Raw genomic sequence first — 27,937 nt, forward strand, 5'->3', positions numbered from 1 at the left:
CCCAAAATTTATCAGATAGTAGTTAATACAACTTAACTCTTCTACGAAACCTTAATTGCTTGTGATATTAACTTTGTAGCACCTTAAATTTTTTTTTCGAAATTTTGTTTCAAAAACTATTTAAATAATAATATTGTGGAATACGCATCTTTAACTTTTAATTTCTATTTTTAAGTCGGTAAAATATATTATTAATTTTTTTTCATTATAAATAGGATAAAATCAAATAAAGTAAAAATAAGTGTGTTGCTTGAAAAGCACTAGGTTTTCACATTACAATTAAATCCATAAATAAATGAATGCACATTTGTACATAAATAAAGCAAATAAATAGTGTCACCGTAGAAGAAATTTGGACACAACCCAAAGTGTAAAAGTGGTGAAATGATTGATATACATCTACTATATAAAAAAACATACATTTATAGTAAAAATCTCGCCCCTCAAAATGCATCAAAATATCAACAAGAATCTAGGATTAGAGCAGATCACTACCTAACTAAAAATACTGAACTACACCTAAGGTATAGACACGGGAAGGTCATCAATCCTCCTCTTCAGATAGAGGCTCTAAGTCTCATAGAAGCTTGTGATACTCTTCCTCCTCCTCGAGCATCATATCAGTGTGATCTCTCCAGTCCTCAGTGACCTGCACGAGACGTACCAACTCGAATCTCCAACTCAAGACATAACCCCTCGCATCAAACCTCACTGAGGTCACTATGAATTCTTGAGTATCGTGAGACATTTCCATGTCCAAATAAAAACTGATGTCTTCAAACCATTCCAGTTGTCACACGTGACATAAATCTCCAAGGAATGTAGCAGTATCGAAAGTGATCAATGGTGATGGGCGTGGCATCTAGTCTATCTACCGGCACCATGTGCACTATAATGTGACATGTGTAAACTGACGTGCGTGTACCTCGACACAACCACACTCTTTTTGTTTGCATACTAAGCCAAGCTCGTAGAGGGCTTGACTCCTTCGACATCTCCTAAACCTATAAGTTGTTGGTTGTAGGAGTGAGTCTCCCACTCCTCAAATGTCACGAACAACAAACAAAATCATAGTATACAATCCACCTAACCATTGTGTGTGGTTGTCTAAGCAAACATCATTCTTGTGTCCTAAGCACATAATTATTCCACTTGTTTCACAATAGGGCCCATCCACTACCATCAAGCATCCCAAGTCATGATGGTCTTACACTTTTATGTGGATGACAGTCAGGAGTGATCACCACATGAATATACAATGTACATCGATCTCCAGCCCCCAACTCAAAAAACATAGTCTCAGAGACAGTCAAGAATAGCAAAATGAGGTCTGTGAACTCTCTACAACAAAGGAGTTCATCAAATGTTGGGTTGTCACCACTCGCTAAGTCCCCTAGGTCCCATGAACCTTTTTGCCCACTACACTCAAGTGTATCTCTGTTCATCATCCACTTTCTCAAACCAACCTCACCATTCACAGATGTCATAGAATCTTTAGTTCCTTACTCTTCCTTAGGTCCTCTCACTCTTATCGCCGCATCGTGTGTGTAGCCCTCATACCACGTATGACAAACATATTCAAACATTCACACAACAAGAAATAGAGGCGAGGATCAAGCATACGTAGTATTCTCAAGCAACCTATCTCAACCTCTCAAGTAATAAAAAGAACATGTAACACATCGATTCACAAACAACATAACGACTAATAAAAAATACAACCAACCTGCATCTATAACAAACAATTTGTCGAGGGTCGAACACCTTAAGACCCAACCCAGAGCGCGTACAGAAAAAGATAGTCAATATATATATATATATATATATATATATATATATATATATATATATATATATATAAGTTTCACACATCAAAGATAGAATTTGTTGGATTTCACACTCTCACTGTCTTACTCATTCAAGACAATAGAAATTTAGAATAAAAGATCCAACATGCTCAATCATGTCATTCAAAAATACAAAATACAAAGCACTCAATTCTAACGATTATATTCGTTTAAATCTATTGTCCTGTAATTTTTCCAAAAATCAATTTTAACACTCCTTACTACTCCCCTAAGGTTTTTCCATGTTATAAATTCATTTTTGAGCTTATAATCACTGAATTAAATCATCTAATACTAGAAATTCCCCTACTGTTCATATTCACCAAATTTCATTCCTAAACTTTATTCGGATTTTCTAGGTGCTCTAAAAATTGGTTTTTCCTAAACCTTATATATTCATTTTTGAGGTTAAAAATTCAAGAAAAACAGTCCATGCAGCAGCACTAACCAATTCAGTCTTGTGCAAAAATTATGGCTTCCTAAAGATCTCCTTAACTTGTTTTGCTCATAACTTTTTCTAGAAAATTCCATTTTCACACCATAAGTCTAACCCTAGGTTTTACTATCCAAAGAACTCATTTTTGGCATCAAAGTCTCAAGAGAAACAACTCAGCACATAGATCCAAAACAGGGTAGCAATACAAAATTTTCAAGACAACATATTCAAGAAAGTTTAACAACAAGAATAGGGTTCAAGGGTTGGAGAGACTTTCCCCCTACCTTGATGATGCTCCACAAAATTTAGAAAGAAGAATGGGGGAGTTTAGACTCAAGTTTCCAAACCTTCAAGAGTGCAAAATAAGATTTTGAAACTACAAGTGAGAATAGAACAAGAAAATCAAGTGAAAATCAAGCTTAGAATTGAAAATGAAAGTCATTTACCTAAGCTTGATGGAAGAAGGGTTCAAGAACACTTGGAAAATCTTGAAAGAAGAATGAAAATGGTGTCTCCTTCCCTCATGACCAGCTTGTGAAAGATAGGAAGAATGACCAAGTTTTGTAAGCTTTTGAAGTTTAAATGAAACTTGTAGAAGAAGCTTAGAGCATGATCCATTGGATTATTGTTTATGATCTAATTAATGACCAAATTTGACACATTGAATGACCTTGATCAGCTATGTGTAGCCGTGCCATCCAATACCAAATGTTATGTGCTTCACTTTTAAAAATTTTACTCAAAAAAGTTAAAATAAAGTTTTGCCAAAGATGGATATTCTTACTTCATACCAAAACTAGTAAATTTTATCCTATATGCCTTGATTACTATGCTAATCTTCCTAGGATTAGCCATAACTTGAGTAAACCTCTCATAGAGCTAAATTACGCTGCCACTCATTGCACAATGCAATCTTGTCACGGATGGAATTTTCGTTTAGACAATTTTCATATCTCTATCAGTTAAGCTAAAAAAATTATTTATACTAAAAAAATATATATCTATATAACATGAAAATTATATATTTAAGATTATATAGAAAATTAATTAAATCACACAGGCACGGATTACTCAGTACAAATTTTCATTGTCTAGCCTATCACAATGTAGCAAAATAAATTAAGAAGGAAATTTCAGGGTGTTACAAACTTAATTTTTTGATAATGAAAGAAAGAATTCAGAGAAGGAAAACTTCTCTGCACTGTGGTAACAGCCACCCACAACTACCTAAATGATTGGCTACCTCTATCCCCCGGCCCTTTCCCTTATATCCCATGCAGCCTCTAACTTTACCACCATGCTTCCCACACTTGTTGCCAAGTATGTGAGTTAGTTATAGCTTGCATAATCCCTTTTTTACCCTTACAGATATAGGAGTCTCTAAGAGCTTGACTAGAGTATTTGAGGTGCAATTGAGTTGTTTTAGGCAAGTATGAAAGTTTCAATGGATTTATTTTTCAAATGGATTTATTTTTCAAATACATGTGCGGAGTTATAACAACTTGGAACTTAACCCTCTAAAGAGAAAGGTGCACATCACAGGATCTCTCTATCCCACATAGCTCATGTGCTTCCATCTAGTTCATAAAGTAATTGAAGAGTGAGGATCTCTCTGGGCATGACTTATCCAACAAGGTCTTCAGATCTACATCTTTTATCTTCTCTAAGAGCTTACTCTCCAGAGGCTTGGCGATTTGCTGATGCATATAATACATGTAAAACACCAGAGAAAGCAGTGCAGCTAAGCAGTCTTAAAAAGTAAATCCAAAGGAAAACTAATCCACATACCACTTTTAACCACAGTATGTAACAAGCAGAATATGCAGCTTGTGCTTGGACATCCACAAAATCATCAACAAAAGTTGAGCAGGAATGGAGAAGACATAATTCATTCTGCAGAAAGGTGCCAAAGTCATGATGCATGCTGATTGCCTCCTTGGAGTGGTAGGATGCATCACCGGAATCAAGTATCCACATGGAAAGGAAGCGACGATGAAGCCATAGAGCCTGTTAAAAATGAGCAATTTTGAATTTCTAAACTTGTAAGAAAACTACTGAAGTAGAATAGCCACTTGAATTGAAGGCACCATAAATCGCTAATAGTGTTTTTGGATGGAGCAATTCAGTGGGGGAATTCATTTTTTCAAAGAATTTAAAATGATTCATGATAAAATAGCTTGTTTGGATAGAATATTTGAAAGGAGATTTAATGTTTGGTATTTTTATGAATCATTTTGATTGACTAAAATAGTAGGATTTCAAATTATCTAAAAAAATATAAAATTTGAAATTCTTTTTACGGAGACACTCACTCTAACTCACGTTCTTGCCCACGACTCTTTCTCGCTCAACACTCGCAACTACGGGTGACCAAAGTTTTTACGATCGGCATTGACTTAAGTTGTTTTTCACTAACGTTGGCCGAGATTTTTTTGGTCAGAATTTTTTAGTATGATGTCAACCAAAATTATTTTTTGCCGATATCGGCTAAGATTTTTTTTAGATGATGTTGGTTAGGGTTATTTTTTCACTGACGTCAGTCATGAGAACTTTTTACTGACGTTGGCCAAGGATTTTTTTTTTGTCATTGTCATCTAGGTTTTTTCAGTTAATGTTGATTAATATTTTTTTGGCCGACATTAGCTAATTTTTTTTCTACTGACATCAGTCATGGCTAACTTTTGAGTAGACACATGCTAGGATTTTTCAGCTAATGTCAGCTAGGTTTTTTCAGCCAACATCAACCAAAGCTATTTTTTTAGCCAATATCAGCTAGGGTTATTTTCCAGCCGATGTTAGTTAGGGTGTTTTGGCTTATGTCAACTAGATTTTCTTAGCCGACATCGATTAGGATTTTTTTTGCTGACATCAACTAGGGTTTTCTAGCTGACATCAGTCAGAGCTATTTCCTAACCACATTAGCTAGGTTTTTTGGCTAATGTTGGTTAGGGTTCTTTCTGCTAACACCAGCTAGGTATTTTTGACCGATTATTTTTAGTTGACATTGACTAAGTTCTTATAGTCAACATTCAGTAGAGTTTTTTCGGTCAACATCGGTCAGAGCTATTTTTTAGCCAACATCAGCCAAGGTTATTTTATAGTTGATGTTGGGTAGGGTTTTTTGTCCGACATTGGTCAGGGCTATTTTTTAGCCAACTTCGACTAGGGATTTTTCAACCAATGTTGACCAATGATGTTTTTTGGCCGACATCGGGTAGGTTCTATTGGTCGGCATTGACCAAGCTATTTTTTAGCCGATATTGGATAGATGTTTTTGTCAACGCCTGCTAGGATTTTTTTGGCCGACGTTGGCTAAAAATAGTCTTGGTCAATGTCGGTCGAAAAGACCCTAGCCGGTGTTGGCCAAACAAACCCTAGCCGACATTGGTGAAAAAACCTAGTCAACATCGACTGAAAAATAGACTCAACCAACGTTAGCCGAAAAATAGCCTCAACTGACATTAGTTGACAAATGTTCCCGGCATACTTTGACAAAAAAACCCTATTTGATGTCGACTGAAAAAATAGCCTAAGTTGATATCGGTTTAAAAATATCATTAGTTGTGGTCAGGCAAACAACCCTAGTTAAAATTATCAATATTTTGTATTTTTAAATTATTAAAAATTAAAAAATATTTTTTAATTAATATTTCAAAATTAGATTGTGTTTGTTTTCTATAAAGTTTAATATTAAAATTTCATCTATTTAAAATATAAAATTGAAATTTTGCATATGGAGGAAATTGAATTGTCCTATCCAAACAAAGAATTTAAAATTAAAGAAATTTGAATTGATTTATCTAAACAAAGTATTTGAAAAATGAAGAAAATTAAAATCAAAGCAATTCAAATTCTAAGCATTTCAAATTCCCTGAAATTTTGAAATTCCTGATCCAAACACAAGGTAAAAGATAACAATATGCTATAAGACAAGAAAATGATATTCAGATTTCAAGAATCAAAAAATCCTATAAATAACAAATGAAGAGATTATTTATAAAGCTCCAGCGGATCAGGAATCATTTTAGTGACAAATGATGTGACCATTGACCAATAAGAAACAACAAATTAATAATAAGGGTCACCTACCTCTCTTCCAACATAACGTTTTATCAATGTTTCATTCCAATCAAGTTCATCCTGTCAAATCAGAATTACCACATTGTTAAAAACTACATTTTTGTACTGATAGTACTAGTAATATGAGGTCAAGATGATACAGTAATGTCAATTCCATTAGCCAATCTGCAGTTCTTGTTTTCCCCTTCTATATTTCTATGAAGGAAACACATGCTGCCCAATCTTTTCGTGCAGTAAGTAGTACATTGAATATTTCAATGATAAAGTGTTGTCAAAACCACGTTCTGACATATATTACAACTATCAGATCATCATTTAAAGTAGTAAAGCAAGTAAGAAATAACAAAAAATTATTCAAATTCAAAAACATGATCAGTAGATCATGATGTTATAGTAAGTCGAGCATATTTTGGAGGTGCCTAAATTGAGCTTCGCTTGTTTGGAGCAGCTCACTAGTTTGCAAAATTTACAAGCATTCTTTTCTAACTTTATTTTGTCTTTCATTTTTCAACTAAAAGTTTTTTATTAGCATTGATGAATTTTAGAATAAAGAATACCAAATCAGTCATTTGTAAAAGTTTCATATCTCACGTACATTGTATCCTGAGTTGTTTTAAAAAAATTCTAGTGCTTCGTGTCAAATTTCTTCAACATTTGGAACTCATGGCTCTTAGAAACCTAAAAGGCCAATTACAAATTTTAATGTCTTAATTCACTCATTCTGCTACCATTTCTAGCAATAGGAAGATAATATAAACCACCAAAAGGCCCATAAGATCCTGCAACATGCACTAGTTTTATGACAATTAGATAACAGTCGAAGGTATGGGTTCAATCCTAAGCCCTTAAGATGAGAGATTGAGGCTATATTTTGATATCTAATGAGTAATGATAGGTCTAATTAAATGAATTGGAAGAAAATCATCATATACCATTGTTTGAAATTGGTGGTTAAGAAAAATAGAAGTATTGGATGGAATGCAAGGGAAGGGAAAGGAATACAATCCACCAGGTTTCAATCCATCCTATTTTGAAGCCAGAGATTCAAATTGCAGATCACATCACATGATGCCACTACAACATCTCAGAAGCAGCAACTCAACTGCAACAACCAGCCAATCACTATCAATTGACCATTCCTTTCATTCGACTCCATTCCATTCCTTTATATCAATCCAAACATAGTATAACAGACTTAAAATAAAGAGCCCATCAGATCATTTACAATAAATGAGTACAATTATTACCTTCAAGGCTTGGACAATATCAGCATTATGACCATAAGATACAGTTTCTTCCACAGAATTTTGGTTCTCCATAAATTTCAGTAATAGACGCTGCAATGCAATGGAAACTATTATTGTCAAGAGTGCAGAATCCTAAGCTCATCGAAGGACATACAAAACTATGGTCTGTTACTCAAAACTCTGTTTATAATTTGGAAATTATAAACATTCAGTATCAGGTTAAAGCAAGTAAATCACAACTTACTCTGCGATAATGAAAACAACAATTATCAGCAACATGCAGTGCAGCCCAGCTTCTGGATTTCTTTAATTCATACAGAACCTAAAAAGGTAAAGCCTCATGAGAACCATTCATTAAGTCCATGACAAGTAAGTTCATATTTCATTTGATGAAAAGATTTTTGATGGAATGGCAATGGGAGAGGGAGTAGGAATGCAATTGAATGTTGAATTGTTGACTTCATTCCATGTTTATATTTGATATAAAAAAACTTTGTACCCTATTGCCCAGAGGCTCTTCGCTATGCGAAGGTATGGGGGAGGGATATTGTACGCAGCCTTACCCTTGCATATGCAAAGAGGCTGTTTCCGGATTCGAACCCATGACCAACAAGTCACCAAGGCACAACTTTACCGCTGCACCAGGGCTCGCCCTCATGTTTATATTTGATATACTATAATTAAAATAAAAATGCAATAAAAATAATTTGTTTGTTACAGTTAAATATTAGCTGCTTTAGAAAACAAAATTTGGTCCCAAAAAGATTTTGGAACGGAACAAGTGGTCCACCTGTGATCGGCCATTTTTTATACATATTTTGATGAAATATAATGAAGATTACAGCACTTTTTATGGAATACCTATTCCTTTAGTTTTTGGAATGTTCAATCCCCGTCAGAGGAGCTAACCAAACATGGGAATGGGCCCATTCTATTCAACTAAACATGGAATAATTGGGTTAATATATCCTTTAGCTCCAACAGCAGGGTAAAGTAAAACTACATACGAGCACGTGTGACAAGGCATTTCCAAAAGAGAAAACAACTATGCTACTGATACTACATTGTATCTTTTGGGAGTTTAAGACTACATTTACATCCCTTCATGACAAATTGCTAGTCCATTTCATTATTCAACCATGCAATTTGATCAAGAATTCACGACATACACTTGCAACAAATAAAAATATATCATAGAATCAATACCTGTTCGATAGTCATGTATGAGATTAACCAGCAACGGTGATTCCATGCACGATAATTCATTTTTGATCTCTGTAAATGATGGGGTACATAAAAGGAATAAATGGATATTTCATTCAAAATGATATTTCATCTGACATGAAGTCTCTAATCTATATGGCAAAAAGGTGAGGCATTATATAAATCAATTAAAATCATCAACAGATAGCTTTCTTAAAAAAATAATCATCAGCAGATCTCTTGTCCGCCCCACCCCTCCAATCTTTTTTTCCTTCTTTAGGAAGATGTTTTGGAGATTATTTCGTATTTACAACGCAAAATGGATTGAAATATCAAAGGTGTCAACATTTGGCATGTGTATCATGTTACAATATAATCTTGTATATATCCTTGTATTGAGCAAAGGTCAGATCAAAGGTTTAATAAAAGCAACAATTATCCTTCTCTCATGTATGCAAGCCCGTCAATCACAAAAACATAAAATAAAAAGTTTCCAATTTAAACAGTATAATGTTCCTGTATTGAAATTAGACCTCAGCTATTTTTTCCACCAGCTCAGATTCTTTTCCCAAAATCTCATTGAAATTTGAACAGTTTGCAGAGATTGACTTGATCACCCACCGCCTAAATAAAATACTTTTATGCATTAGATTGCTAATCACATTCCAAAGCCTCAGGATCAATTAAAATTCAACATTCAAATCTATATAATACTAAAAAAAATATATCCTTTTAGTGATGGGAACAAAGCCATTAGAAGCTTCACATTTAATACCTATGATTCCAAGCTTGTTCGCTTTTGGGTGAATATGAGAGCACAAGTTCTGACAGGAGAAGTTCATCTACAAACATTGAGAGCTTCTTCTTGGACACTATTAACTTTCTGCAATATGCACAGAAAAACTTGAGAAGTTGGTAACAAATTCCTAGCAAATTTCCTCAATGGATGTTATCCCTACTTTCTCTTTAATGCATTCCTTACAAATCCTACCTTATACGTTCCCTCACACATCGCAACATTTTGTGCAACACTAAGCTTTTTCTTCTGTTTACTCTTTAGCACCTAACATTTAGTACCATACAGTATCACATGTCTTATGACTGCAATAAAATTTTCCTTTTAGTTTAATGAACATAGCATCATTTGGACATTTGAACACAAGGAAAATGCTATCAAATAAATCTGTTGTCATAAGCAGTTGAAAAAAAATTATTGAAATCTGTCAACTTATTATTCTGACTTATAGATGTCCGCAAAAAAAGAGTATAAAAAATTATTAATAGATAAGATGAGAACCTGCAATTCCAAGCTGTCAAAAAGTCACAGCTTAGCAGCAGAAGAGACTTGCTGTGTCTCAGAAGCATACTTTCAAGATGATCACAAGAAGAAGAAGAAGCAGGTAAGCAAATTCCAACTTTGTCAGATTGATTGTCACACATCCTGTATTGTTTTAACGTAGTCATAAACACGTGTTTAGCAGCTCTATATAACGGTAGAAGAACATGAGTTGAAATTCCCAATTTATGATCTCTGTTCCAGAAATATAGGTTGTCTTGTTTGGAAGATTCCTCAGAGATCACTACCCCGTCTGCTGATTGATGGATAGCTTCATCAGATAAATTAGACGAAATGTAGGATTCTTCCTTTAGCAAGGCAAATTGGGATGGATGAATGAAGCCCAGCTCGTCACTGGATCAAAAGGAAACACAATATAGTTACTTGAATCAAGCAAAGAAGAATCAAGACATTGCTTACAAGTTGTTATTCTATCAATCAAGGTTATATCTTTCAATATGTTATATCATCCATAGACTTGATACAAGAGAAGTTTGCAAGATTTACTAAAACAAATTAGTAATGGTTTTCTAAAAACTAAAATCTTACTAATAAGCATTCATGATGAAAAGGTTAAAGCTATTAGAAGACAGCATATTGATTAACAGGAATCCTAGAAAATTCACAAGTTTCTGAAGCAACCATCAGGGCAGGTATTATATCAGTTTGTGTGCATGACATCATTAAACCTTACATTAGAGCATCAGATTCAAGAATATCCTCAAACTGACGTAAGAGATCCATAGCCTCTACATTAGAATGAGACTCTTCACTCATATTTGCTAACCTGTATCAAGTCAAAGGTGCTGACTTGAAACAAAACAGAAAAAGGATGGGATCAATTGCCAAATCAATCTTATCAAATAATACACTAGGAACCAAGTAATTACCCCAGAAAAGAAAATCAAGGAAATTCAATAAGCATCGATCAATCCAATAATCCATTTCAATTACAAGGTGGGACAACAAAAACAAGGCAAATAAACTGACATGAGCGAGCTGACAAGACTTGCACATTCCTCAATTTGCAGACATGAAACCCATTTCATAGCTTAATGCAGCTCAGGCATTTCCACAAATAGTTCATGGGCACTACCAATTGAGACACTTATTCTTGTAATTTTACAACTATGCGAACAAATAGTAGAATAGAAGGAAAGCAAATGAGAATGAAAAATTAAAAATAAATTCTTCTGACCAATCAAACAATTTGTTAGCCAAAGCCCTAATATCTTAAACGTTTTTTGTTCAGAATAGAAGACCAAACAAAAGGGAAATTTTTTTTACCTTAATGGAAGATTTCGAGAATAATGGAATTCTGGAAAGTGTCAAAGCACTGCAGAGAGTGTAGCGTAGGATGGAGGACGAGAGTTGTTTTGGGGAGAGAAAAAAAAGAGGAGGCTAATTACGTAATTTTATAAACAAAAATAAAGAAAGAGGAGTGTACTTAGTAGAAAGGGGGAAGTGTAAATAGCAAAAGACATATATTGTTATGTCCGTGTATTGCAAAATCGGATAAAAACGCCAACACAGTGAGGAATGAAGTAGTTATTAACTTATTATTGCAAGCGAAGCACACAGCAACATCAACGGTGAGCATCACTGACTCCACCCAACACTAAACCTTCCAATTCGTCGTCCCTTCGCTTCAAACTCTTAATTCTTTTTGTCATTTTTCAACTTGCAGCAAACAAACTTTTAGGATTGAGGATTGAGGTAGTAGTATAAGATTTTGTATGTTTATATGTGATGTGAAGAAATAAACTAGTTAATCAAAGAATTATTTCTGTGCACAAAATTTTTTTAAGTTAGATGCATTCACGCCATAAACAAATTTAGTGTCTAACTTAATTAATGAGAGGATCTCTCACTCACCAAAAATAAAAAAATATTTCAACTTGCAACACACCGCAACCACAAGTCCACAACCCTACTTGCATGCCAAAAGCTAATTAATGCTGTAAATAATATTTTTTTTATAATTTATTAGGTAATCAATTCTCAGTTTTACACCTAATATGTCGACTTCAATAATTATGTGCATCACTAGCTATACTGTCAATTACTTTTTCTCAATTATTTGTCACAAAATTTTTCTTAAATTATTTATGCACTGTTTTGTCTTTCTTTTATTTAATTATCAAAAGAATTTAAAAAATTTGACGATGATTAACCAAAAGATGTGTTAGCGGGTAGAATTATAATATTAATATTCGTGAGTTATTTTTATAATGAAAGGATATTGAAATAAGTATTGAAAAATAAGTATCTTTTTTAAAATAATATTATATTAAAAATTGATTTTTTTTTTCGAATACATCGTTGTATAAGTTAAATTCATGTAGCACAATCATACACTTTTTTTAGGTGGAGATACAATCATACAATATTTATAACTAGGTCACAAGATCAAATTTTGTTGGTACTCTTTATTGAATTATTTTAGAATCAGAAAAGTTATGTTTGTCCCAGTAAAATTGAATTCAATTTTTTAAAGTAAAATTTGGAATTTATATTTTATGGATCCAAAAATGTGGTTGAGATGAAATATTCATTAAAAGTGATTTATCAAATTTATCGATAACGATTAATTATTAGTAAAATTTTATATATTTCATACTTATAATAATAATAATAACAATAATAATGAGACAACTTCTGTCTGCCGAGAATTATTATATAAATAATCCTTAGATGCAATGAATACACGTGAGTAATTAAATCTATAAATAGCAATGTGAGGAATAAATTTAGAGGAAGGGAAGTGTGTTGATATGGACAAGAGGGAGAGGCATTATTAAGAGTGCTAAAAGAAAGAGGAAGAGACGGAGAAAACGCAGAAGAGAAGAGGAACTTAAAATCTGTAAGATTTTCTCTCTTTTCCATTGTAACTTATGTGGTAAAATAAGGTTATATAATCCACCACTAAGAATAAGTGTTTTTTTTCTTTCTTTCTTTTTCTTAAGAAAAAGATTTTATGGAAGTCCTTCTGAACTTGGTGTGAAATTTGAAATTAAGATGTGAAGGATCAAAATCCTAGCATATAACGAAGCCATGTTTATTGTCTAAGAGAACACTTTCTCTTCGCACTTGATTATTTCTAAAAGTAGTAATTATGTGTTAGATTTATCTTCCTTTTCTGTTAGAATTTGGGTGGCTATAGCCTATAAGATGATAATCATCACCACTTTTTCTCTTTCTTTTTCTTTTTTCTTCAAAGGGCTATTGGACCAAAGGTGAGAAATTCAAAATAGAGACTTGAGGATTGAGGAATTGAACCCACACCATAAAAATAAACTTTTTTTAGAAATAACAATGAAATGTCTAAACTGAGTTGGCTCGAAATGCGCCAAGAGAAAGAACTCATGGGCATTTCTTTGGGTGTTGCTATTCTCACTACTCACACTATAGAAAATGTTTCTTTTGCCCACTCACAAAAGCCTTACACCCCTCCCCTTTGTGTTGCGTCGTGCTACCCCATCCCACCCAACTCCAAGTTATGTTGCACCACCCCAGATCAGCATGTCCCCTCTCTGTTGCACCACCATGCCTCGAAGACACGAGCAGAGAGCTTGGTCGGACATAGATCGAATTTTCCTATGCATTCGAGTCATCCAATAACTATTCATCATATTGTTGGGATTTTAGGGGATCCTTATAAAATATCAATAATCACCCGGAACACATTACGTTAGATTATCAATAAGAGTTTTAGGAATATCTAGATCCATAATGATTGATCAAACAAACATAGCAGAATTTGAATTCGTAAGCGATTTATGATCTATGTACTCTTCTTAGGATTTGTTACGGAACGGATTACTAGTTAACAGCATAACTGGTGGCTTCATGGTTCTTCCTCAACCGAAACTTTTTTATTCCTTAATAAGACATTTGTAACTCTTCAGATGGGGAGAAGAGAAACTATATATGACGACTCGGTATATTGAGGACCATAACCTTCTTATAGTTATTAACCTAATAGGATTCTCGTTATCCCCTAATGGGTTAACACTGACATCTGCTCATTTAAGTCCATATCCTCTAATTTAATTGTCACTAATGATAAATAGCTAATTATGAAATGATAAAATTCAACTTTATTGCTGCAAAAAATTCAAACAACAAAATGTTTATAAACTGTAACATAAGACTCCCACTAAACTAAGGTATTATCGGGAATTACACCCATATGAGCAGTATGCTCATGAAAAAACTTTAAGTGTCAAACCTTTAGTAAGTGGATCAGCTAACATAAAATGAGTCCCTATATGTTCTATACAAATCTGTATTTTCTAAATTCTTTATTTAACAATCAAATACTTTATGTCAACAAACTTTTACTTGGTTGAATCCGTAATAAGATCACTAAGATATTGTCTCAGTAAACACCCAATGGCTACTTAATATTGACAACAACATGCAAGTCAATTACAATAATTTAGCAATCATAAGTTCTAGTATGATGTTTCATAGCAAAATATTAACTCCACCAACATGGTTAAATGTGGATCCTTATGTGGAGTGATTGTTATTAAGACATTTCAAAAAAATCAAAGTCAGAATATCTAATGATATCTAAACTTCTAGACTTTCGATATGAAAACATATAATTTCTTATTCTCCTCAATTAGCGCATAATGCGCTTCACTATTTTCTAGTGTTGCATACCAAGATTACTCATATATCACCTTAGAACTTACACAAAAAATTAGTTTATACATGTATATTTGAGATTGAAATAATGAGTAATTTAAACCATAGTAATAACAATAGCAACAATTAAAGAAGAGAAAATAAACATACAATGCAAAAATAATCTTTATTGTAAGTTTCAAGACCCAAACAAGATATCTAGCGCACCATTAATTCTCAATCTTTGGATTGAAAAAGACTAATTGTAAGTGGTACTCTCAACGCATTGATCAAACATTGGTGATAAGTTCTGTCAAACAAAGATTGTCTTTGAACACTCCATTGCTCACATGAAAAACTTATACGATAATTACTCTGGTCAAATAATGATTGTCTTTGACCATTTCATTATTCACATGAAAAATCACACTATTTATAATCACCACATGTTTACCATCGCAAGCATGCAATTATTCGGTCAAATTGTGTCTTCCTTTGGGTCGAACACAATTCACATGAATAATTTCATGCAGCATCCATGTAAATTCAATCAAATCAACTTAAGCAACAAAGGTTACTTTAACAACGTGTTGTTTCAATCAATTTAACAAAAAAATACAAGATAATTTAATATAATAAATGAGAGGTCTTAAAATTACTCAACTTTCACATATAATTTAGTTATATAAAAATAGATATAATAGAACATATAAATATTTTGCAGAACAGACCCATCACAAAATACCTAGCACAACATTAATTCGTAGAGAAATTAATTTGTAATTAGTACTCTTAACACAATGATCAAATATTAACAATAAATTCTGTCAAATAATAGTTTTTCTTTGGACCGACTATTATTCACATGAAAATGCCTTATAATTGTCACGCATTTATCATCACAGGTATAAAATATTATTTGGTCAAATTGTATCTTTCTTTGAACCGAAAACAATTTGTATAAATAATTTTATACAAAAATCTATGTAATTTTAATCAAATCAATTATCGTGTCAATCAATTTAATTAAAAAAATCACTAGATATGCAAATAAATGGGAATGATATGTTACTGCTAAATTAACTTCAAAACAAAAAAGAGCAATACATTTACCTTTCTTTACATGTCATGCAGCTTAACTTGGACACTCTTTATTCATGTGTCTTTGAACATTTCATTGCTCACATGAAAAATTATATGATAATTACTTCGATCAGATAAAAATTGTCTTTGAACATTTCATTATTCACATGAAAAATCACACTATCTATAATCACCACATGTTTACCATCGCAAACATGTAATTATTCAGCCAAATTGTGTCTTCCTTTGGGTTGAACACAATTCACATGAATAATTTCATACAACATCCATGTAAATTCAATCAAATCAACTTAAGCAACAAAGGTTACTTTGACGACATGTTGTTTCAATCAATTTAACCAAGAAATACAAGATAATTTAATATAATAAATGAGAGGTCTTAAAATTACACAACTTTCACATATAATTTAGTTATATAAAAATAGATATAATAGAACATGCAAATATTTTATAGAACAGACTCATCACAAGATACCTAGTACAACATTAATTCGTAGAGAAATTAATTTGTAATTAGTATTCTCAACACAATGATCAAATATTAACAATAAATTCTGTTAAATAATAGTCTTTCTTTGGACCGACTATTATTCACATGAAAATACCTTATAATTAAAAATATTATTTAGTCAAATTGTGTCTTCGTTTGAGCCGAACAAAATTTGCATAAATAATTTTATACAAAAATCTATGTAATTTTAATCAAATCAATTATCGTGTCAATCAATTTAATTAAAAAATCACTAGATATGCAAATAAATGAGAATGATCTGTTACTACTAAATTAACTTCAAAACAAAACAGAGCAATAGATTTACCTTTCTTTACATGCCATGTAGCGTAGCATGGACAATCTTTCTTCATGTGTCCAAACCTTTTAAAAGTAGCAAGTAAATTCTTCATCTTTCTTTTGTTTCTTTTGTTGAGAGCACCCTTAGTTTTCCTTCTTTTTTTATTATGAAAGGTAAGCTTAAATGAGCACTTTTAGACCTGTCTTTCTACAGCCTCTCTTCCTCTTGTACACAATGAGATATAAGTTCATTAATTGACCATTTGTCCTTGTCTTTCTGAGTGTTATAGCTCACCTTGAATTGCCCAGAGAAATGAGATCAAAACTCAATGAACGAGCAAGTCTTCACCAAGCTCTAGCTTAAGTGCTTTCAATTTTGATGTCAAGTTAGTCATTCCATGATGTACTCCCTTATATAACTTTCCCCCCTATTTTTTAACAAAAAAAATAATAAATAAATAAAAATTGCATGCGCAAAAAAACTTGCTTATATATGTTATGAACAATAGCCATGAAGAGTGTTGGATCAAATGGCCTCAGAATAATTAAGAAGGGGGGGTTGAATTAATTATTCTTAAACCTTTACTAATTAAAAAATTACTCTTGCAAGGCTTTTACTAAATTGTTAAGAGAATAAGGAGTAGAAGAGAAACTTAACAGAAAGTAAAAACGGAAATTAAATGCACAGCGGAAATTAAAAGAGTAGGGAAGAAGGAGACAAACACACAAGAGTTTTTATACTGGTTCGGCAACAACCCGTGCCTACATCCAGTCCCCAAGCGACCTGCGGTCCTTGAGATTTCTTTCAACCTTGTAAAAATCTTTTTACAAGCAAAGATCCACAATGGATGTATCCTCCCTTGTTCTCTTTGAAACCCTAGTGGATGTACCCTCCACTAGAATTGATCCACAAGAGATGTACCCTCTCTTGTTCTCAGTCAAACCCAAGTAGATGTACCCTCTACTTGTACCACAAAGGATGTACCCTTCAATGTGTTAAGACAAAGATCTCAGGCGATTAAACCTTTGATACTTTGTGAATGGGGATACAAAAGAATTCTCAGGCGGTTAGTCCTTTGAACATTTTTGTATTAGGGAAAGGGAAGAATCAAAAGAATTATCAGACTGTGTCATTTTGAATTCTTTGACAAGGGAGAAGGGAGACACAAAAGAATTCAGGCGTTTAGTCCTTTGTTCTTTTGGAAAAGGGAGAAGAGAGACACAAAAAGAATTCAGACGGTTAGTCCTTGGCGAATTCTTTTTGGCAAAGGGAGAAGAGATGAAAAGAATGAATAGCACAAGTTTTCAAGGTTTGGAAAACCAGAAAACTTTGGAAAGCTTTTGGCAAAAGGAAGAAGAAGAAGAAGTTCAAAGAGACTCAAAAATCAATGTGGAAAAAATTGCTTGTGTAAAGAATGAATTGGAAAAGATTGATTGATAGAATGAATGAATGAAAATGCAAAACAAGGCCTTGCTTTTATAGACTTTTCATGTCTGGTCAAGAGGATCATTTTGAAGAGTTATAACTTTTAGAAAAACTTAAAACCAATTTGAAAAAGTCAAAAATCATTTGAAGAGTTACATCTTTTGATTTACTCAGAAACAATTACTGGTAATCGATTACCAAATCAGTGTAATCGATTACACAAAGCTTTTATGTGAAAGGATGTGACTCTTCACTTTTGAATTTGAATTTCAACGTTCAAAGGCACCGGTAATCGATTACCAAAACATTGTAATCGATTACAGCTTTTTGAAATTAATTGGAACGTTGTAAATTCAGTTTGAAAACTTTTTCAAATCCATTTTGCTACTGGTAATCAATTACAATAATCTGGTAATCGATTACCAGAGAGTAAAAACTCTTTTGTAAACATGTTTTGAGAAAAATCCATGTGCTACTCAGTTTTTGAAAAAACCTTTTCATACTTATCTTGATTAAGCTTTTTCTTGATTCTTGAATAGTCTTTTCTTGATTCTTAAATCTTGAGTCTTAAACCTTGATCTCTTGAATCTTGATTCTTGATTCTTGAATTCAACTTTCCTCTTGAATCTTGAAGTGTTCTTGATTCTATCTTGAACATCTTGAACTCATTCTTTGATTGACTTTTGAGCTTTTTGTCATCACCTTTGTCATCATCTTTTGTTATCATCTTTGTTATCATCAAAACATCTTTGAATCACTCTTGATTCACCATGAAGTTTTGCTTCTACAAAGAGAAGTCATTCACAAATCCAAATAACAATGCCAACAAAAGCAAAATACACCCGAATTTAAATCAAATATCCAATTTACCAACAATTAATATGTATTGTTCCAAAAAAAATTGGGTTCATATAACCAAAGCAATCCAGGTATAATTAAAATCAAATAACTTTAATTTAAATCCCAATAATCTAACAGTAATCGCGGTTCTGATACCACTTGTTGGAATTCTAGGGGATCCTTATAAAATACCAATTATCACTAGGAATATATGTTAGATTATCAAGAAGAGTTTTAAGAATACCTGAATCCATAATGATTGATCAAACAAACGCAACAGAATCTGAATCCGTAAGCGATTTATGATATATGTAGTCTTCTTAGGATCTATTACCAAACGGATAACCGACTAACAGCATAATCGGTGGCTTCATGGTTCTTCCTCAACCAGAACCTCTTTATTCCTTAATATGACCTTCTTAACTCTTCAGATGAGAAGAAGATAAACTATATATGATGACTCGGTATATTGGGGACCATACTTCTTATAGGTTCCCATTATCCCCTAATTGGTCAACACTGACATTTGCTCATTTAAGTCCATGTCCTCTAATTTAGTTGTCTAATGAGCTCACTTAATTTGATCACATAAAATAAAACTCATTAATGATAAATAGGTAATATAATTGTCTTATAATATTAGCCAACATTAATTATTGGAATAAAAAAATTCAACAATCTCTCACTTATTGGGCTACATATTGTAATAATTATATCAAAAATCCTTAAGCACGTCTCTGTATGCTATTTACCTTTAGACTTCCACCTTAACAGCTTAATTCATCTCATATATTAATAATAGAATCAATGCGTCTTTCGTCACTTCAACAAATGTAACTAGACCCCAATGAACACCACATGAATATAATCAATGACATAGGTTAATATGAATAAGCAACATCAAATTTTCAAAAATATTGTTATCAATCATAAATAAATTTTTTTACTATGGTATTTTCAAAATTAATTATTTTAATATTAGTTTTTCCAAAATTAATTTTATCAATTCTTAAAAATATACCGGTCTCAATTGACTGTCCTTGTCCGTAGTCCAAACAAAGTTAAATTGAGCAATATGGGAGGTGGATATATATTAAAATAAAAAGAATTTACCTTTCAAAGGAATAATTTGAACAGACAAGTAACAAATTTGGTTTGACAGAAGGAGAAAGATTTGAGTGGTGAAGGAGGAGAAAGAAAAAGAGACTATATATGATGGAACGTGTGTGGTAAAAAATGAAAGAGGGAACAAACTTAATAAAGAGCAGAGCTAAACATTATTCTTATAGCATTAATGACTTATTATTATTATTATTATTATTATTATTATTATTATTATTATTATTATTATTATTATTATTATTATTATTGAATATCTGCAATTCTACAAAGTTTCAAGTAGTGGACCATTCGGTTCCCAGATTTGGAATTCCATTAACAAAATACGTGTGCTCACCTAAGCCTACTATCACTTGCACTGCTATTTTTAATTATATGCGTTCCTAGTCTACATGTCTGTCTTTTTCTAAGCTTGTTGTGTTCATTCTGCTGTGTGATGAATCAAGCAAATCAAAAGTTGCATGACCAGTGATTTCTCCAAAGTTGTTACACAGTTTATATCTATGATTACATTGGCATATGTATTATTATATAAATGTAAATAATTCTTTAGTCTTTTACCATTATTTGTGTCTATTAAATGATGAGGTGAAAGAAATAATAAAACATCATCGTGAATCAAAGGGTATAAGTTTGTTTGGGTTTAACTACTTATTTTGAGTTCAAACTCTGAGGATCGATCTAGTCGTGTTAATTAAGTACTGTGAAAATATTATTACTTATAATTATCTTATTCAATTTGAGCATAATTATCTTTTGCCTTTTTTAAAAAAATTGAGCATAATTGTTTTCCATATGAAAGATGAAAAGATGAAAGATACTTATCATACCACATAAGGAAATGTTAAAAATGCTTTATTAATGCATTTTCTTTAATAGAAATTTTTTTAGTGGAACCGGCAAGTCTACGATAACTATATACACACTATAATATATTGTGTGTTTTTAACTTATAAAAAGCTAGAGACTAATTCTTTAATAGACTGAGATTCATTTAAGAAAATATCTTCTCCAACAAATGTTCTTCCTTATAAACGAATTTTGGGATGGATATATATTAACTTTGTACATCAAATAAAATTGCTTAATAGTATATTATCAATTTATTTTTTTATTAGATGAATACTATACTATATATACAAATAAAGACAAACTTAAGGTGCTTAATCGTCTTATATGACCTTTTTTTTCTTACCGATTCTTGCATATATATAAAGTGAATAAATGGCCAACCATTTAAACTATTCAGAAATTGTATATGACTTAAAAAAATAAGTTGAGTGCAATATTTGGTAACCAATTAAAACGAGTTTGTCTTCTACTTTTGGATGTCTTCTACTTTTGGGATAGTGCGCTATGTTCATATGAATATATTTATATTTCCACATACTCACACTAAATGCCCTTAATTACCCACTACAAAGCCACCAAGTCCCTTTAAAAACATCCAACCCTCCAGCTTCACCTTCTCATAGGCCAAGTAACTGAGCCTCAGGTAAATGAACATTGCGTATCTCAGTATCTCTTGCATTTTTCATTCTAGCTAAATTGTTCTTTAATTTCTTGCTTGCTTATGAACATGCAAGAATTTAATTAATACTTTTATGTTTTTTTATATTTTAAGTTGGAATAAATTCCTTTTATATATATATATATATATATCACTTTCCTCGAAGCATGTTGAGTTCTTGAGACTTTTGAGTATTCATTCATGCATGTTAGTTAGCAACTTACATATGCTAGTAGTTGCCATTTCAAACAACATTTCATACAGAAAAGGAAGGACCCGTACGTCACATTGTTATGTCATGTATAATCAAATTCAATATTATATGACGTTATAAGATTAACTTAATGATAAAAGAAATAAAATAAAAAAGTTATCATGAGTTTAATTTTTCCTTATAACAAATATTAATAATTAACCATTAGCATTTGTCGTTTAAAAAATTTACTTGATGACTTACCAAGCAAGATCAGCATAGTGAAGGAAGATTTGTGTAATTTGTATGATCGATGTATTCAAATTCCATTAGTTGTCCCCATTTATATATATATATATATATATATATATATATATATATATATATATATATATATATATATATATATATATATATATATATAAAATGTTGGTGACATTTATAAACATATTGATTATTGAATTATTAAACAATACTTCCAATTATATTATGTCTGTAATTGGCGTATTGTATGGATTCATATAATTGAAGAGCAAGCTCAAGATTTTCTTATATTATTTAATCATATCATTAGCTTAACTATAATGTGTGTGTGTGTGTATATATATATATATATATATATATATATATATATATATATATATATATATAGCTTTAATAAAAAAAATATCGAAACTATTCTTTGCTGACTTTGCAGTAAATCATTTTGAGGTTAATTATTTGAAATTAACTTTGCTTCACATATCAGGATTACAACTCGTTTCTAGTTGTGTAAAAGAAAAGAAGACACAACATGGACTTTTGGAAGCTTTTCATTGTTGCATTATTGCCAGTGTTGAAGGTATTGTTGATTACTGCTGTGGGGACAATCCTCGCAATTAATCGCTTTAACATACTCGGGGAAACTGCCAGGAAAAACCTCAATACTGTAAGTTTCACCATTTTCTTTCTTAATTTATTTTATTTTGAATATTATTATTTATCTAAAGTTACAAGTTTATTAATTGTTAGCAAGCCATATTGCTCCTTGTTCAATATTTTCTATAAATAAAACTATTCGTATTTTTTTTTTTTACTATTGCTCTAGTAAGACATTCAATATAATTATTCTAGTTTATAAATATAGAAAAATTTTCTAGTCCAAGTATTTTTGGAAAGTAGCTTCACTCTTCAATTTTTTTTTCCAAGACACTTTTCAAGAATCAAGCTCACATGCCAACAATATTCAAAAATCACTATAGTTGCTACTAATATGACTTACTAATATATATGATTTTTTTCTTATACATATACAGATGGTATTTTATGTCTTTTCTCCAACTCTAGTTTGTAGCAGCCTAGCTGAAACAATAACTTTAGAGAACGTGCTTATATTGTAAGTTTGTTTTCTTGCTATACTTCTACATTTTCTTTTCAAACAAATTCTCCATGGATTAGCAAAGATGATTTTACAAATTTTGTAGGTGGTTCATGCCCGTGAATATTCTTCTCACATTTGTCATTGGGTCAGTTCTTGGATTGCTAGTTGTTAAACTAACTAGAGTTCCTCATCATCTTCAAGGCCTTGTGTTGGGGTGCTGTGCAGCAGGTCTCATCACTTGTATATTTGAAACTCTGTCTTATCAACATCATATGCATAGCATTTAAGAGTACAATTTTCATACATGATCACTTTCAATTAATTAAAAATCATGATATAGATACTTTTAAAGTATGTAGTACACCTTCTGCTCCTAACATATGTAGTCCTAGATTTTTTTATATAAATAAAAAACTAATAAATAGATGAAAAAAAAATTATAAAATTAATTTTATTATCATTAATTTATTTATAGATTTTATCGTTCATTATTAATATTATAAATGATACAAATAAAAAAATAATTAATATTACATTAAAAAAGTTAAAATGATAATTTTTTTCTTATCCAACAATTATTATGACCCGAAGAAAATATTATTCAACTTAACAATTTTATTATACAAGATAATTTAATGTGGATGACGATTTGAGATTTGAAATGTTTGATTTCTGCAGGAAATCTGGGAAACTTGCCTATAATTTTAGTTCCAGCTGTCTGCAAACAAAGTGGCAGTCCTTTTGGAGATGTGAATGTTTGCTACAAAAATGCACTAGCATATGCTTCTCTATCAATGGCAGTATGACACTAACTCCAAACATTTGGAAGTTCAAGAACCCATTTAGCTTGAAACAATATTTTGTGTCATTTTTCTTTCTGTTTTCGCAAATCACAAAAATGCATGTTATCTTATTTTTACTTTATTTTCTATTTTGAAGTATTTATACAAGAAATAGTGATAAAACAACATGATGACATTTTTATGACTATTTAAGACTTTTTTAACTGTGTTTTTTGTTTTTCAGCTAGGATCCGTTTACATTTGGTCTTATGCATACAACCTTGTTCGATTATATTCACCGAAGATTTCTAATGAAGTCAAAGTTGATGACAATTCCATAGTAGAAAATCCAGTGTCCACAACAAAATCTGATCCAGAAAACCCTTCAACATTTTCCACAGAATTACCATTTGTTAGTGCTGATGATAGATCACAAACCGAAGATCATGTGAAGCACTTTGAAATTCAATGTACAGGGCATAATGGGCAAGTGGAGGAGGTATATATATAGTACATTTGTTCCAATATAACTAGATTAATTGCGTTTACTTTTTTGAATGACATGAATTTCTACCCCTTTCTCTTCATCCAATTATAATCTTATGTAAATTATATTTGATAGTACTTATGATCATAAATTTAATGCGTTTTACAGGTATCAAAAAACAGAACGATTATGAACCATTTGATAATATTAGTCCAAAAAGTCAACCTGAAGGTACTATTCACTCCTTCCACGATTGGAGCGGTAAGTAAAAAAATTCTTGTATTTATTTATTTGATAGTCTTCATATTATTTTCATTCAATTCATTGAGCACAAAGGGAATGATGTTTAGAATGAGGCATCCTAGTTATGGACAAAACTTACATATGTGTTTTTAGTATTTCTCAATTAAAATTGCAATTTGATGTCGATAATTTATGTTGACCTCTAATGTAAACTTTTATCATACAAATTATTGAAGTGATCGAGATTCCAATTCTAATTAAAGAATGATGCTAAAAATACTTTAGAAATTAGATGTAAATTTTATCTTAAAATCATTTCAAATTCAAGACTTGACTAAAAATAACTTAGTCATGTGTTACTTATGATAATTAAGTTCTAAAAAACAACCTTGTTAGTTCCTAACAAAGATGCTTTCTCTTTTCCTTCTTTGCATGTAGATTATTGGTTTAATAATTGGTGTAGTCCCTCAATTTCGGAAACTATTAGTTGGTGATAATGCTACTCTCCGTGTGGTTGAGGACTCGGTAATCATGGTGGGGTAAGTGTCCCTTGCACCTAAGTTTAGTTATTAAGTGAAATTAAAATTGAAGGTACATTAATTAGATGATCGCACACTTTTATTTTCCCCAATTTGCAGGTATGCATGCATTCCAGTAATGACTTTGTTGGTTGGAGCAAATCTTATCAAAGGTAAATAAAACAAAAAATGAAATTCTCAATTAGGGTTGAGTTGAATTTAGAAGTTGTGATTTGAAAAAATATGGTGACAAAACTGGTTGCATTGTTCAGGTTTGAATGGACTAGGAAAGCAACTTCCACTCATTATTGGGGTTACGATGGTTAGATGTATTGTCTTGCCAGCAATTGGTATAGGTGTAGTGAAAGGTGTTGTTCGTCTTGGATTGATCCATCCTGATCCATTATATGAGTTTCTTTTGCTGCTTCAATTTGCCCTTCCTCCTGCAGTAGCCATGAGTAAGTAAAATATGAAATTTAAATGTGCATTTGTGGCCAAAGTAAATTATTACATTAATTCCAATATGATTTTCTATTTTCTTAGTTTCATGCCCGCCCACACACATATGTATTATTAAGTAGCATCATATAGGATGAAACTTTTACAAATAACTAATTGATCCGAGGAATAATAGACTCAAATCATTTAAGCAAATAATTAGGAATTCAAATCCTAATTTTGCATAGGTAAAAACCTAATTAAGAGGGAACAAATCACCTTATGTGTGATAACATATCCTCCAAAGAAATTAATCTGTGTAACTAATTAGCAATACTCCTTGCAATCATATACGCTACCAAAAAAATTATATATATGAAGGAACATTATTGCCCTCATTATTGTTAAACTTAATTTAGTTCTTTTACATTTTCTCCGAGCGAGATTATTTTTTTGTCAATTTGAATTATCTACTGGATACCATTTAAAACAAATGAATAAATTATTCTCACATTGAATAAAACAATAAATAATTTACTCACCTTGAAAATTTATGACATCTTCCACTTATATTTCTTAATTTTCAAAGAGAATTAATTCAAGCAAGATATCTGAATTATTATAAACTTTTAAATATATTTTTAATTTCTATGAATAAAAAAATATTTCTTAATTTGTCTACCTATCTATCCATTGATAGTATGCACAAATCTAACTTCACATGAGCATATGTTTACTCTCACTATGATATATAGTTGCTATTAAATGCGTGATTTTTCCTCAAAAAATTAAATGCGTAATTTACAATACTTTTTTTTAAGAGAATTTACAATACTAATTATTGGCTCCCTTCATAGATATCCATGTAAGTGTTCACTTTTGTTGCTAGAAAAAATCTGAACCATTTTTTCTATATTTAGTCGGAAATATACTTAATTTTATGAATGTGCCAGGTACGATCACTCAATTATTTGGAGCTGGTGAAGGTGAATGCTCAGTTATCATGCTTGCAACTTATTCCTGTGCAGCAGTTTCAGTAACACTTTGGAGCACATTTTATATGTGGCTTGTACTATAATTATTTGACAGTGGAAGATCTCTATTAACGCTTCACAAATGCCTCACTCTTTAAAAAAATGCATTTTAGTGGATATATAGCTAAAAATATACGTTTTACTAAATTAGGAACTGTTTAAGATAAATCAAGCATATTTGTTGTAATTGACTTGTAATTTTATGCTATAGTACTTGTTTGTAGCCGAAAACAAAATGAAGAATGGAAACAAGAAATCAAAGCAAAGATCACTATTTCATTGGGCCAATCTAGCTTAATAACAATAACCATAACGGAGTTGTTATTCACTCTTCCCTCAAAATTCCACAATTATTCATCCCCCAAATGTACTACGAAATTGTATTTCTGCATAACAAGAAATACCAAAATTACACACTGCAGAATCATGATTCTATTGTGTATAGTTTTTACACCCTTTGTTATACAGTAAAAACATAATTTTGTAGTGCATCTAAGACGGCGAAAAAAGAACATAATTATAAATATAAGTTACTTTTTTCAAAGTAATCAAATTAATTTATCACTCTTAATAGTACTCAATATATTTTTGTATCGGATACAACTTATCATTTATAAAGGTAATCAAATTAATTATTATAAGAATTACCTTTATTAATCATAAACAAATCAATTCATGAAATTATTTTGATTACATTAAAAAGAGTAATTTATGCAGTCATTAATTTAAATTTAAATAAAAAAATATAATTCATCCAAAAATTAATTTGATTACTATTAAAAAAACTAATGTGTGTCATCACTAATATAATTTGTATCAAAATTAAATTAATTCAAGTAAAAATATAATTTAATTCTGCAATTAATTTTTTCTAAAAAATACCTAACTGAAACACATTTCTATTGTATAAAAAGGGGTGCAAAAAATTACACAACAAACGTGTTTCCGTTTTGAATTTTATATGTGAAAACATGTTTTTATTATGTAATTTTTTCGCTCTCCCTTTTTATACAATGAAAATGTGTTTTTATTTTTATATATGGAGAGGAGGAGAATGTGCAACACCACTGCATGGTATGAAATTGAATGTTCTTAGAGATTCAAGACACCTAATGTATAACCATGACACTTGGGCATGCACTAGAAGGTAGTGGTGGCATGTATGCAAAGAGAGGAAATTTAAATTTGCATTTGAGTGAGAAATTGGGTTGAAAACGAAAACACACCAAACATAGATAAGAGAAGAGAACTAAAGAAGCATATGTTATATATACAAGAAGGGACGTGGGTTGTGGCGGATTTTCGACGA

The 27,937-nt window shown here is 31.4% G+C and overlaps 2 protein-coding genes across 9 annotated transcripts; one reads left to right on the forward strand and one right to left on the reverse strand.

Annotated features, from left to right (window-relative positions):
• Positions 1-3,300: 3,300 nt before the first annotated feature.
• On the reverse strand, positions 3,301-11,888 carry LOC114406525 (protein prenyltransferase alpha subunit repeat-containing protein 1-B-like). Of its 7 annotated transcripts, none has more exons than XM_028369243.1 (11): positions 11,437-11,888; positions 10,844-10,955; positions 10,111-10,503; positions 9,589-9,696; positions 9,347-9,437; positions 8,817-8,885; positions 7,855-7,932; positions 7,611-7,700; positions 6,373-6,423; positions 4,072-4,290; positions 3,301-3,980 (listed from the first exon to the last, which is right to left on the reverse strand). In XM_028369243.1, the coding sequence occupies exons 2-11, from the start codon at positions 10,924-10,926 to the stop codon at positions 3,861-3,863; spliced, it is 1,302 nt and encodes a 433-aa protein (XP_028225044.1). In that variant the 5' UTR covers positions 10,927-10,955; positions 11,437-11,888; the 3' UTR covers positions 3,301-3,860. The 7 variants fall into 7 exon arrangements, with proteins under 7 accessions (XP_028225044.1, XP_028225045.1, XP_028225047.1 ...); XM_028369244.1 differs by having other exon boundaries at positions 10,844-10,959; XM_028369246.1 differs by lacking the exon at positions 11,437-11,888 and adding an exon at positions 11,140-11,373.
• Positions 11,889-12,910: 1,022 nt separating this feature from the next.
• On the forward strand, positions 12,911-26,916 carry LOC114406527 (protein PIN-LIKES 3-like). Of its 2 annotated transcripts, none has more exons than XM_028369250.1 (11): positions 12,911-13,012; positions 22,515-22,694; positions 23,062-23,141; positions 23,230-23,354; positions 23,805-23,926; positions 24,153-24,407; positions 24,564-24,656; positions 25,077-25,177; positions 25,277-25,329; positions 25,429-25,614; positions 26,548-26,916. In XM_028369250.1, exons 2-11 carry the CDS (start codon positions 22,560-22,562, stop codon positions 26,670-26,672), a joined length of 1,275 nt encoding a protein of 424 aa, XP_028225051.1. In that variant the 5' UTR covers positions 12,911-13,012; positions 22,515-22,559; the 3' UTR covers positions 26,673-26,916. The 2 variants fall into 2 exon arrangements, with proteins under 2 accessions (XP_028225051.1, XP_028225052.1); XM_028369251.1 differs by lacking the exon at positions 12,911-13,012 and adding an exon at positions 21,459-21,558.
• Positions 26,917-27,937: the final 1,021 nt, after the last annotated feature.

Source organism: Glycine soja, chromosome 3, assembly GCF_004193775.1.
Source record: "Glycine soja cultivar W05 chromosome 3, ASM419377v2, whole genome shotgun sequence".
In the NCBI taxonomy this organism is placed as follows: Eukaryota; Viridiplantae; Streptophyta; class Magnoliopsida; order Fabales; family Fabaceae; genus Glycine; species Glycine soja.

Excerpts from the sequence above, each read along its gene's own strand:
- LOC114406525 (XM_028369243.1), bottom strand. The coding sequence starts at position 10,926 with ATGAGTGAAGAGTCTCATTCTAATGTAGAGGCTATGGATCTCTTACGT. Across the intron at positions 10,504-10,843 it reads CTTGAATCTGATGCTCTAAT|TGACGAGCTGGGCTTCATTC; the intron begins GTAAGGTTTAAT and ends CTTTTGATCCAG. Across the intron at positions 4,291-6,372 it reads AACGTTATGTTGGAAGAGAG|GCTCTATGGCTTCATCGTCG; the intron begins GTAGGTGACCCT and ends CATTTTTAACAG.
- LOC114406527 (XM_028369250.1), top strand. The coding sequence starts at position 22,560 with ATGGACTTTTGGAAGCTTTTCATTGTTGCATTATTGCCAGTGTTGAAG. Across the intron at positions 23,355-23,804 it reads GTTGGGGTGCTGTGCAGCAG|GAAATCTGGGAAACTTGCCT; the intron begins GTCTCATCACTT and ends TGATTTCTGCAG. Across the intron at positions 25,330-25,428 it reads TGGAGCAAATCTTATCAAAG|GTTTGAATGGACTAGGAAAG; the intron begins GTAAATAAAACA and ends TGCATTGTTCAG.